General features: G+C 35.7%; 1 protein-coding gene across 1 annotated transcript in view; it reads right to left on the reverse strand.

Moving 5' to 3' along the window:
- The window catches only part of LCLAT1 (lysocardiolipin acyltransferase 1), a 128,130-nt gene that overhangs the window by 49,122 nt on the left and 66,133 nt on the right, over window positions 1-12,875 (reverse strand). The window contains exons 4-5 of the mRNA XM_004686322.2: window positions 7,504-7,650; window positions 2,257-2,373 (exon numbers count right to left, since the gene is read on the reverse strand). Coding sequence (XP_004686379.1) covers window positions 2,257-2,373; window positions 7,504-7,650 — 264 coding nt within the window. The remainder of the gene's footprint in view (window positions 1-2,256; window positions 2,374-7,503; window positions 7,651-12,875) is intronic.

A 12,875-nucleotide genomic window follows, 5' to 3' on the forward strand; every position in this document is an offset into this window, starting at 1 on the left:
GGGGAGGGGGGGAAATGCACGGGACTATGGTGGTGGCACAGGGGTGATTTGGTGATGGGAAACCCGTGGGGATTACAATTGAGATTAAAAAAAAAATGTGAAAAATGATGTAAAAATAAACTTTAAAAAAAAAAAATCTTTTTTTGCAGAAAACTGTGCTGCTCACTATTATTACAAAGGTATATGTTTTCGGGACTTTAAAATCATTCTATAAATTCAAAAGGCATCAAGCTGTAATGTAAACAATACCGGCTGCTCAGTTAAATGATATCTCAGTAGTTTTCATGTACTGATTCACCTCAATTTCTGCTTCAGTTTTGCCCTGTGGGTTAAATATTAATAGTGGTACCTAGCAGGTATGGTTGTTGTGAGGACCATTTACCCATACGCATAAAGAAATCTTAGTGTAGCATCTGGTGCCCAGCAAATGTTCCATGTTAGTACTTTTTAACTGCTATGACTATTTTCATCATGCTTCTTATGACTGTAATGTGTAAGCCCATTCTATTTGACTAACTGGAGCAAATGGAATAATCCAACTGTGTTTTTCTTTTTCACTGATATTGAGAGGGGGGAAGTCAATTATCAGTTCTGGCAGGAAAAATTACAGGCTGTGGTTGCTGACCAATACTTTCAGTGATGATTAAGTAATATACATTCCCCAAAGTTATAAATCAGTTTGCTATTAATATTTTCTAGATTTCAGAGCAGGGAACTCTACAGATATAATTTAGCCAGTATAAAATAATCTCCATTATCCTGCCTACATTGAGGAAGAGCTGTATTAGCAAAAAATGTGTTCCAACAGAACACTTGTGTTGAGAGAAATTCAGTACATGAGTGTGTGTCAAAAATACCTTTAAAGACATTAAATACTATGAAATATCAGATTATGTGAGGAAATAGAAAACATATTGTTGAGTGTCAAGGGTAAGTCTAAATTGCATACCACAGTAAAGTTGTATCACATTAACACACACACACACACACACACACACACACACACCAGAGTCTCAGGGCCCCCCTACCCCATTCCACAGGCATGAAGAACTGCATTCCTATGACCTACATGGGCAAATAAACATTATTCATAAACACGACAACCTTCAAGTCCACAGCCCATCTCATATTAGTCACAGACACAGAAATCCAAAAACAAGCCAAACTAACAAGGAATAATAAGGACATTTTACTACACTAAGATGATTTTGGATTGACTTGTACTTTCTTTAAAATGGTAAGTACTTAGTTAAAAAGGTGTTTCCTCTGGGCAGGGTTCATTACCTGAAGTTATACTGTAGACCTTAAAGCATGTCAAGCCTTAAGGAACAACAGTGTTGCCATACGGGAAGAAATTAGAACATCATATCATTTCATACATAGTATTTTCATACTTGTTATGTTAGGCACAAATGGTTTATATGACAATGCAGCAATTCCTAGATGAAGGTGATAATTTGTCACAGATGTCACTACCCACTAGGGCTTGCTAAGAATCAGAGTGGAGAGCAGAAACATGCAAACAGGGCTGTATTTCAGCTAGGTGACTGAGTTTTGAACACTTTTAAGTTTCTGGATATTTCCTTTTCTATATGTGGTCATATATGTGTTTCTTGTACACACATGTATGTTTATATAAACACAACTATGCAGGTGTAATAAATATAAATTTTATTTTTACATAACAAAAAATATCAAAACATTTAAATGGGTGTGATGTCATCAATCAAATCACCTCGTCCCCACTTTCCCTTCACTCGCTCTAGCTGGGAGAAGGTGAGGCAGGAAGACGAGCCATGAGCCAAGAATGGTGGGGTTCTATCCCTGATCTACGTTAACTGTTACATGGAGGCAGCAGCACTTGCCTCCCAACCGACAGACTCATGAATAGAATAATGAATGCAAAAATACTTTTAAGATATACATAAATGTAAGTGACATAAGACATAAACTTAAGTGTCTTGACACTTTCAAGACAGTTTTGCTGCTTTAGGAAACATCATTAAAAAAAATGACAGCGTTACTGTATGCATCATTTTCTATTACAAAAAGGGGTAAAGATTTAATTTTACAAACATTTTCGAAGGATATATAATGAGACATCTAATGAGATGAGGTCAGTTTAGTATAAACATGTAGTAATTTATTCCTTGAGGAAATATTTAAAAAGTGCTTTCTAAATTCTAAAAAGGTATATGCAAAGTTTAGCAATTTCTGTCACCTACATAAAAAACACACTTTGAGATGGGTACTTACCTTCCCTTAGTCGGTCTACGACAAAAGTAAAGCCCGTTGTCCTTGGGTGTAAGACATACTCGTATTTCTGAAGTCCATTTTTTTCAGCAAAATCATTACTTCGAGCCTTGCTGTTTTCTAAACAAAACAATAGACCATTATAAACCATAAAATTAGAGACATGAGGTGAGGATGTAGTGCAGAGCGTCTCTGACAATAACGGTTGATTTTTCTGTCATTACTGACAATAGTGCATGTGGAATGAAATGAGAAGATATAAACACTGTCTTTAGTCCCCCAATAAAAATCCTAGCGTTAACTCTTAGTGGAATTTTGAAAAGTCTGTAGTAATGTACTAATAGACTTTTTATAATAGTTCCCTAAGCTTCACATTCAGATCTTTCAAATTCTTTAAAGGATTTCATAAAATAATTTATAGCGAAAACTGAAACACAAACTAATGATATGCTGAAATTTTCATAAGCCACTCCATATGTAACAAAAATTTAAATACTAATATATATATATATAAAACACTAATAAAACCAAAATAAATATATAAGGATCTAAGCAAACCAAATAAAATAGTAATTTGCCAACTATATCAAATCAACCTTTATTTTAACCCCAGTGACTTGGGGCTTCAATGCAAAGTGAAATATCTGCCTTGCCTGGGCACAGTGCATGCTAATACTACTAACTAAAACCACTCCACAACAGAACGGGCACAGGATCAGCGCATCATCTACAACATCTGAACATAGTTTGGCTGAATATAGTTAAAGTCAAGTATATTTCCAATTGTTGGCAAAAACTTCTTTTTCCATTCCATGAGGTAACTTTATAAGTTCCAAGAAGAACTAAACCCACTATTCAGCAAATGAATTCGGAAAAAGTAACATGTTCAGAAATTTGGCCTCACCCACGGGGGAGATCATGAATACCTCCTGATGACAACAGATGCTGGAACCTACAATCCTCAGCTGCATCCTGAGATGGATAGACTATTCCAAGTCACAAGAGAAAAAACATCACATGCATGAAAACACAACTTTCTTAAGAGTAAATTTAAGATCAGAGTCCTCAAAACACAGATGAACTACACAACACAAAACATCTGAGGAACACTCCTATTAAAGGTATAATGCTCTGTTATGATTGAATTAATTAAAATAATTACATGCCCAGAGATCCCCAGCAAATCTAAAGTGTAAAAAAGCTCTTTTCACATCCACTTGAGGAATATATCCTGGGCCTGGAACTACAAGCAGCAAAACTGTCTTGAAAGTGTCTTGTCACTTGTGCAGCTTAAACATATTTTTATATTTTCTCTTATAGACAGCTAGTAGGACTTTACATGGGATGAGGAATTCTAGGAACACTACAAAGATAAGCAGCTAACTAATCTGCTTTTCCAGCTCATCACTGACATTTGGGTATCTGAAGACAAAACTGATCTCTGTTACAATATGTGAATACAAGTAGAGGTAGTTCTAAAGCATTGAGCCACATCAGCAAAGACAGAAATAATCAGACACAAAGATTACAATGGGTGCATTCTTTCCTCCGTCCACACTTCCTCCACCCCCACGCCCCCACTAGCCACAGTGATTATCATGGCACACAGCATCCTGCTGGCTTCTGGTCACTGCCTCCTGTCCTGTCCCCAAAGCCCCTTCACTTCAGGGAGATGCCTGGTTGCTCTGTCATTCTCAGACCAGCCAGGCATGTGCGCAACTCAGTCTGTGCAGTTCTCTCAATCTAGAATACCTTCTGCCCAGGTATCTGCATGGCTTTCTATTTTGTTCATTTATTTTCTTCTTAAAAAGTAAGGGTCTTTTTCTGAATACTCAACACCACCAATTTCTATTTCTCTCCTTTTTGTATATATCGTCAGAATACCTGAGATCTTTATTAATGTAACAGTTTTTTAAATCTGTCTTTCCTCTGGGAATGTAACTTCATGAATGTAGGCACTGTTTTACATATAAGCTTCCAGACATTCATCTATTTCTTAGTTTTCTGTATCTAATTGCATATACTATTGTAATTGTTTGGATCTGCAAAAGCTTTCCTTTCCAAATCAGGGAAACAGAATTCAAAATTATGATATATCAATTGTGATGGCTAATTTCATATGCCATATTGGCTAAGCCGTAGTATTCAGATATTTGGTTAGATATTACAGGTGTATCTGTGAGGGTTATTTTTGGATAAATCAGTATCCTTTGAGTAAAAGCATGTAGGTGAGCCTCATCTAAACAGTTAAAGGTCTTGATAGAAAAAGACCAACCTCCTCAACCAGGAAAAAATTTGCTAGCAGACTGCCTTTGGACTTGACCTGTAAATCTTTGCCAGGTCTCCATTCTGCTGATTTACCCTGCAAATTTTTGACTTGCTAAGCTTCCACAGTAGAGTGAACGATCCTGTGAATTAACTCCTTAAAATCTTTCTCCCCTTATCTTTCTCTCTGCACATGTGTGCACAGATACCTGCAAACACACTCACTCCTAATGGTAACATTTTTTTCTGGACACCCCTCCTTGACTAATAAACCAATATAATATAAAACCACTCAGCTTTTAAAAATGTTTTCAAAGAAATAATGATGTGAGAGATTACATTATAACATTATGTGCCCCCTAAAGTATAAAACCAATTTCCAATAAAATTTATTCCTGTTGGTGTGGTGTATGCACGTGATCAAGTGACCTAAAGCAATGACAATACTGTTTATGCTAAGTGCAATTACAATTGTTATGCTTCTCAATTCCTGCAAATTAATATTAGGTTGTCAAAAAAGTCATAACCTATCTTTTCTGTTTTTCAAGCAAAAATGAATCATGACTTTTCTGATAGCCCAACATATATTATTTCCATAAGTAGCAAAAAAGCTATAAGCAACATTAACATATGAATATAGTGTTTGTAGTTACAACTAAATGTACTAATTTGAAAATGTATAGACTAGCTGGATTAACAAATTAATGGATTATATTCTCTTTGGGCTTAAAATTTCAAGATTAAAGCTAATTACAAACAACTTTAACACTTTCAAAATTGCAGATATTTTGCTAACCTAATTTTAAAAAATAATAATTTTTAGACTTTATGTACACACATATATACTTTTTTTTACATCATTCTTCATTTTGTGCTTTTCTCCATCTAAGTTGTAATCCCCGTGGGCTTCCCACCACCAATTCACCCGTGTGTCATCAGCACAGTCCTGTGCACTTTCCCCACCTCAGTTTTGATCTTGTTCCCCTGTCCTCCCCTGTAGAATGTCTCTGGTTTATAGTTGTTTGTTGTTTGTTGTTTTTACATTATTACATTTGCTTCTCTTTAAAATAATAATAATAATTTATCCTGACTCAATAACTATCTGCAACAGGATCAGTCTGTTTTCTCTATTTGGCAAATCGTTTGGCTTTTGCAAGATGGGATGAAAATGAAAATACCACTTTAACTCAGGAATTTGTAACTAAATGATGTACAAATGAATGCAGTGGGCTCTCAAAGTATGCAACTGGGTGTTTCGGTCTATCACCTTAAAAAGACAGGAGAAAAATAAACTGGGTAAAGTGTTAAATATATTTTTATAGGTTCTGAAGATATAATGTAGGAACACTTTAATAGTACTGTACCAATGCAGCAGCAATCAATGAAGCTTTTTCCATTAATTTTAGTTGGTAAATAACTCACCGTTACTATTCTTTAGCTGACATATATAAATCAACCTGTCATTTCATTAATGGCACCCTGCGTAGGTTTTTTTGCATAACCCAGATTTAAGTCTGAAACATTCAAGTACTATGAAATTAAGATGACCTGTCTACCCATTATACCTTATAATGACAATCAGCTCTGGAAACAACTTAAAAATATATTTTCAAACTTAAAATACAACCAGTCTATAATATTGACATTATAGCATCATCCTCCATGTACTACTCACTTTCAGAATTTTAACTATAAAAATTGATACACTACACAGTGAGTATATATTTTAAAATATGCCATAGTTTATTCAGCTAAGTTCCATCTGCAACAGATGAATCAAAGATTTCTCCTTTGGTAATTATCTCCCCAAATATCTTAATTTGCCCTATTAGCATATAGCTTAGTCACTCATTCACTTACTTTAATAGTTGTGAATTTGTAATTTCATTTTGAACTCTTTGGGTACTGGGTTCCATAAACTACTATTCACAGAATGTGTCCACATGTTCATTTACATGTTCTCCTCTCAAAAGCTCTTGGAGTTGCCCTTCTTAGTAGCTTAGTTGCCTCAATCTGGTATAAGGATCTGGAAGACAAGTTCATGTTCCATCTCTCCATGCTATCTGTCATTTTTAGATTTCAGTTCTATCCTTTTTAACTCTGTCTTCCCTTAGACATCAGAACTTCATCCACTGAATCCTCAAATTCTGTTGTAAATTTCTTAAAGTGACCAAGATATCAAAATGCTTTAATTTTGCTCTTTGAGTCAAAAGATTTTATAAAAGTGTTTCTTGTCCAAGCTCAAACCATCATCAACCAGCAGTTTTCTCTGTGACTAGATCCTAGACTGCAATACAAGGCTTCATCTGAAAAATGACCAATTGTGTTTTAAAGTATTTGAAAACTACTGACCTAGTAAAGCTGAATGGTTGTATTTTGCTTTTAATCTTTAAAAGAATCCCTTGGAACCCACTAGCATTCTGTTTACATAGTTTGATATATGGGAAGGTAGAAAAGTCCTAAATATATCCTCCAGTGCCCCCCTATAACTCAATGACAAGTTTAATTTTCTTAAAGAAAGGACAATGTCTGTCTGTCTTATATTAGGGATAAAGTTTTAAAATGCCAGGAGAGAGGCCACATATTAAATCAATAATAAATCAAACTGGTTAGTATCAGCTCCTTTTCTCATAAAAAAGCTGAGGAAAAGGGATATAATGAATAAACATGTATCTTGAAAGAGGAAAGAATACATAAAATAGCAAGAAAATTTAAAGACCAGGTTTCTATAAAAGTAAATGGCTGATATTTAAAATATATACTGGCATTTAAAATATAAAGCTCTAGGGCAAGTGTTATAATAATGACTCTTGGGGCTGACCTTCAGAGTTTTGGGTTCTGGCTTGCTATTAACTACATGTCCTGAGGGGTTAGCCATTAACCTTCTGGGGACTCAGTTCATCTGAGGAATAAGAAGCTTAGACTCGGTAATTTCTAAGTTCTGTCAAGTTTAAAATTCTGCAATCCACACCCAGGCAACTTTACCTGTGAGATCAGTCCCTTCTGGGAATATGAGAAGTTGAAGTGGCTCACGAATATCACAAAAATAATCAATCATGTCTTCAAAGTGGCTTTTGTCATCCTTCCATTTTCGATGAATGAAGATATAGGCAGCAGCCTGCATGGCCCAACCTAAAACCAATTTAACAGGCATTTACACATATTATACATATTACATTTTATTGCCAATCACCACATATATTTCAGTTTTAGATTTTACACCAAACGTTTTAGTGTCATAATAAGCATCTCATGGTAATATATTAAATTTAGCACTGACCTCAGATCAGTAACACAGATACCAAAAAATATTCTTAGAGGAGTTTGATAAAAATGAGGTTTGTAAGTTCTCAGAAAGTTCTTTTCAAATATCATTAAATTAGAACTGAGCTAGGATGATATCAAGGGGAAAAGTCCCTAAAATTTACCAGTAACTCATCTAAGATCTTAACAATCCTAGTTTAATATTTTAGTCAAGCTGCTTCCAAGACATGTAAGTTTACTTGTTGTTAGGCATATAAGCCATTAGTAAAAGACTATTATTACATCATATGTACAATCATTCTCTTTAATAATGTCCCTTTCATTCCACTCAGCCTCTGCATTTAACAGTTATTTATAATGTTAGTCACTTCTTTTATTTTTAAAGATTTATTTATGCATACAAGAAGAACTGGGAAAGAGGCCAGAGGTGCAGGGGATGAGAGGATTCATCAGAGACTGAGTGGGGAGCAGAACAGGCAGATGTACTGAAACACACTGCTGAGGGGAGCAGTGGGTGAAACAGAGGTCTGCTGTGCCATGTGAGTCAGCTCCACCACGTGAGTCAGCTCCCTGGCCATTAGGGTTGAATTCCTGCTGCAGTGGCTGTGGATAACCTCATAGTGCTGTGCTTAAATTAACCCCTTGTGGCACCAGGGAGTCCCCTCTCCCGCACTTCTTCATATTTAAAAGTACAGTGTATAGTGGCTACTAATAAACACATTAACCAGCAAACTGATCAATTCCCATTCTCTAGAGTAAGTCACAGTTGCTGATAAAGAAGAGGCCCTACACCTAGTGCCATGTTTTATGTAAGTTAGGCTCTTTCTTCCCAGCCAGAAATACGTAAAATTACTGTGGTAAATAAGCACCCCAGTTAAGGCAACCAACCCATAGTCTGTTCAAAAGGTCATGCAGCACAAAAAGTGTGGCACAGATATTCTCTCAGAAAGACACTTGCCACCATGAAGAAACAAGTGGATAATATAAAAGCAAATGGAAGGATCAAAAACAAACACAAGATAGACAGTAGAGTCAGCTGTGAGATAAAGGTAGCATCCGGTAGTGTAGCTCTAGAAATTAGCTCCTGGCACCTCAAACTGATTTTGATTCAGAAACATTTTCATCTCCCCAAGGACCATATATTCACCTCTTAGACATCCACAAGATATAGTGGTGATTATTACTGCCATGTGAACCGTAATTTACTACCATGTTTCTACTGGAGATGAATAGTAGCTGCTTACAAACAATGAGAACAATTAAAACAACAGCTTTCATCATTTGGTAAAGTAGTTTATTCTCACCCTGAGTATATATAAAACTATTATGAAGTCTTTTTAATAAATTTAAAAAATGTATAGGAATTTATTTGAGAAAATCCAAACTAGAATACTATATCCAACAAATATAAATGAACAATTACCCAAAAAATCAACCTTACTTCAGGCCTTTTTGACTTACAACTCAGCCATTACATTGTCAGTGATATCCGTCACTACTGGATGTGACCCCACACTATCCTTCCACACATCTCTCTTCCTCCAGAGGAGGACACCTAGGTCCACAGTGCAGGATTTTTAGGCAGCGTAGCTCTGAGACTTGATTGCCTGGGTTAAATGTTAGCTGCCACAAACCAGCTTTGACCCTCAGTGAACCCTGAATATAAAAATGAGCATAATGTTGTGATAGTACTTACCTAAGTAAATAGACTGTGAGAAGTAAAAAGATTATACTTAACACAGTTTTTATAAATAATAGCTATTATTAACATGATTAGCAAGTTACAATAATGGTCAGGATGTAATATCCAGGAGCATGTATGTGTAATGAGAAAAAGTTCACATTCAGAACAGCAAAACAAAAATGTGCCAAGATAAAAACAACCTGGAGTAGCCACCTGGAGACAAGTGTGGTCCTGGGAGGAAATGGAGACGCTAGTGATGTTCCTTAACTCAGTCCAGATGCCAATAATCTCCAAATTTATGTTACTAGTTTCATGTAATGACAAAATTTCAATGGCATGAGGACATGGGAGTTAGGTTACTTGACTCTAACGATTATGAGTTAAGACTATCTAAGATATTTTTGGATTAGGGTAGGTAAAAAAGACATCACTAAATGTTACATGAACTAGGAGGCAACCAGTGTCAAACAGAAGATCTGCAAAAATAGCAAATGGAAAAGACTTTAAGGTCTAGAAAAAGGTCCTAATATGTTAAGAATTTGTTATACAATGGCAGAACTTTACATCAGAAAGAATGAATCGAGGCCTTAACTTAGAGCAGGCAGATACTAAATGGTAGGTCTGTGTGTCACCACCAAATTAAGAGACGGAATGCTTCCAGCACCCCAGATTACTCTGCAGTTGATAGCACCCCCAAAGAAACCAGTATTATGGCTCTGTACATAAGTCACATAAAGTCACAAGGTAGGTCTTCTTTTGTCTTAGGTTCCTTCTATTCAAAGTCAGTGAGATTCAGCTATGTCTGTGTGATAGTATTTGCTTCTTTGCTTTGGTGTGTGGTAAATTATATGCATGCAATTCATATAAATTATATGAATATTTCACAAAATATACTCTTGACACAGTGATTTCTTGACTATTAGGTATAAAGTCAATATGGTTATTCTTGTACCTGTCCTTTGTCAAACACAAACACTCAACTGTGTTGATGACCCCTGGAGAAGAGCACTGGTGCGCTACAGGATTCAAGCCGCCCATCTTGGGTTGACAGCGTGCTCTGCAAGGTGACTGCATTAACTGAAGCTCACTTGCAATGGAACAGAGCTCTACTGCTCTATTTCAGCAATACTTGAGCTTTGAGTCCTTTTAGTTTAGCAATTCTGATCTAGCTATAGCTGTTTATTTGCATTTCCCTTGTGATTAATGATGTTGAGAGCCTCTTCATATACAAACTGGTCATCTAAATATCATCTCTGAAAAGTGCTTCTTTTTCCCCATTTTTTAATTGGGTAGTCTTTTTTCCAGTTAACTTATACTTCACAAAGTCCTTCATCAGATAAACACATACAAAGAAAAATATTCTAGGTTTCACATACGTAATTTACAAATATCTTCTCTCAATCTGCAGCTTAATTTTTTGGTTTTATTGGTGTCTTATGATACTAACCTCTACTGTTCATTGAACCCATTTTATAAATCTTTTCTCTTGTGCTTGGTGTCTTGTGTCCTATTTCAGAAAGTCTGTCTAATCCAAAGTGATGAAGACATTATTCCATATATTCATATCTAGCAGCTTTACTGTTCCAACTTTCATGTTTTGGTTTATAATCCATCTAAAATAAATGTTATATACTAAGGCCCTTCCTGGTGGCACAACGGCTTAGGATGCAGCACTGCTGCGAGCCACAGCTGCTTCAGTGAGAGTTTGATCCCCAGCCCCGGAGGTGACCCACATGGCATGGCAGACCTCTCCTCTCTTGCCTGTTACTCCCCTCAGCAGTGTACTTTGTAGATTTGCCTGTTCTGCTCCCCACTCTGTCTCTGGTGAATCCTCTCACCATCCCTGCACCTCTGGCCTGTATCCCAGTTCTGTATGCATAAATAAGTAAGTCTTTAAAAAAAAAAAAAAAGTTATATACTAGATGAAGTAGAAATTAAAGGTGCTTTATTTCTACATGGATTTTCAACAGGCCAGTGCCATTCACTGAAAAGATCAAGACATCATTAATTTAAGCTACATATTTTCAAATCACTACAGAATTAAAAATATTGTTAAAAAGTCAAGAAAAAATAGAGACTAAAACATGAAAATACTTCGTCATGACCACACCCTTTATGCTTATCCACATTTTCATATCATGGTTAAGAATTTGATTTTAAAAGCTCCAAAGACAAATTATATCACACCTTTTATACTGTTCTGTGATTTGCTTTTTTCATTTAACATGTAGATACTTTATATTTCTAAAGACCTGCATTGTTTTCTCTAATAGTGCTTCTCAAATGAGTTTTGTTTTTAAATTTCAAACCATTAGTTTTGTAAAATACAATAAAATAAATTACCATAAAAATGACAACACACTTGGAAATGATGGCAATGTCACAATACTATAAAATTCCGCTGTTATTCCATTCCTGTACTTCTGTCATGGTAGACTAGTAACAGTTTGTTAAATGGCACTGTTTCATGTATCCAACTTAAGGAGTGCTGTTATAGTAATGTGGATATACCATGACCTACTGCCTTGGTATCATTGAGGATATACCAATCTGAAAATTTCTCGCTACTAGAAAAGTTTACTGCACTCATATTTATCAGAGAAATCACTTCTTTTCCTGACAACTTTGTTTTCATTTTTACTTCTTTGTAACTTCTTGCCCACATGTTCTCCCCTTTTAGGTCTTAGTAGAAATTAAGTCTCCTTCTGCCCCCTTGCGTTGTTCTCCAACGCAGAGGGGGACAAACGCTGGACCACACCCAACATTTTATTATGTATGGCCCATAATAAAAAATATCTTGTGTATGTGAAAATGAGATGAAATTCAAATGTCAGTGCTTATTTACAATGTTTTATTGGAACTCAGCCACACCTATTTATTTGTGTATACTATCTGTAGCTGCTTCTTTGCTAGGCAGAAAAGTCACTTACTCCCTCAAAGAAAAGTTTGCCAACCCCTACTTCAGTACTTTGGAGATTATATACTCTTTTTTATTTTAATGGTTAACCTCAAATTTCTTTTTGACTTCTACATTTCTGACAACACTTAGCTTAAATACTATCAAAATTCAGTTAAAGTAATAACATCCTCAGATGGGGGGGGGGAATGCTTTCCTCCTGTCCTTCTGATATTTGAGTAATTAATCAATAGATTCTCACATTACTATCATTATTAACACAATGCTTACACATCCAGAAACATCTTATATTGTTAACTACTTTGCTTATCATTGTTTCTTGTATGTTAAGTCTTGCCGCTAGTACTCCTAAAGGGAATTCTTTCAAAAAAGGTTTGAGCCTTTGCATTCCTGAAATGCACGTCATTATTCTCCCTTTTGAAGGCTAATTTTGAAACAGAACTCAAGATTTCACACCATTTTCCCCTCACAATTTCAAAGCTACTTTTGTTG

This window comes from Condylura cristata, unplaced genomic scaffold (genome assembly GCF_000260355.1).
Source record: "Condylura cristata isolate star-nosed mole 26May11 unplaced genomic scaffold, ConCri1.0 scaffold00020, whole genome shotgun sequence".
Taxonomy (NCBI): Eukaryota; Metazoa; Chordata; class Mammalia; order Eulipotyphla; family Talpidae; genus Condylura; species Condylura cristata.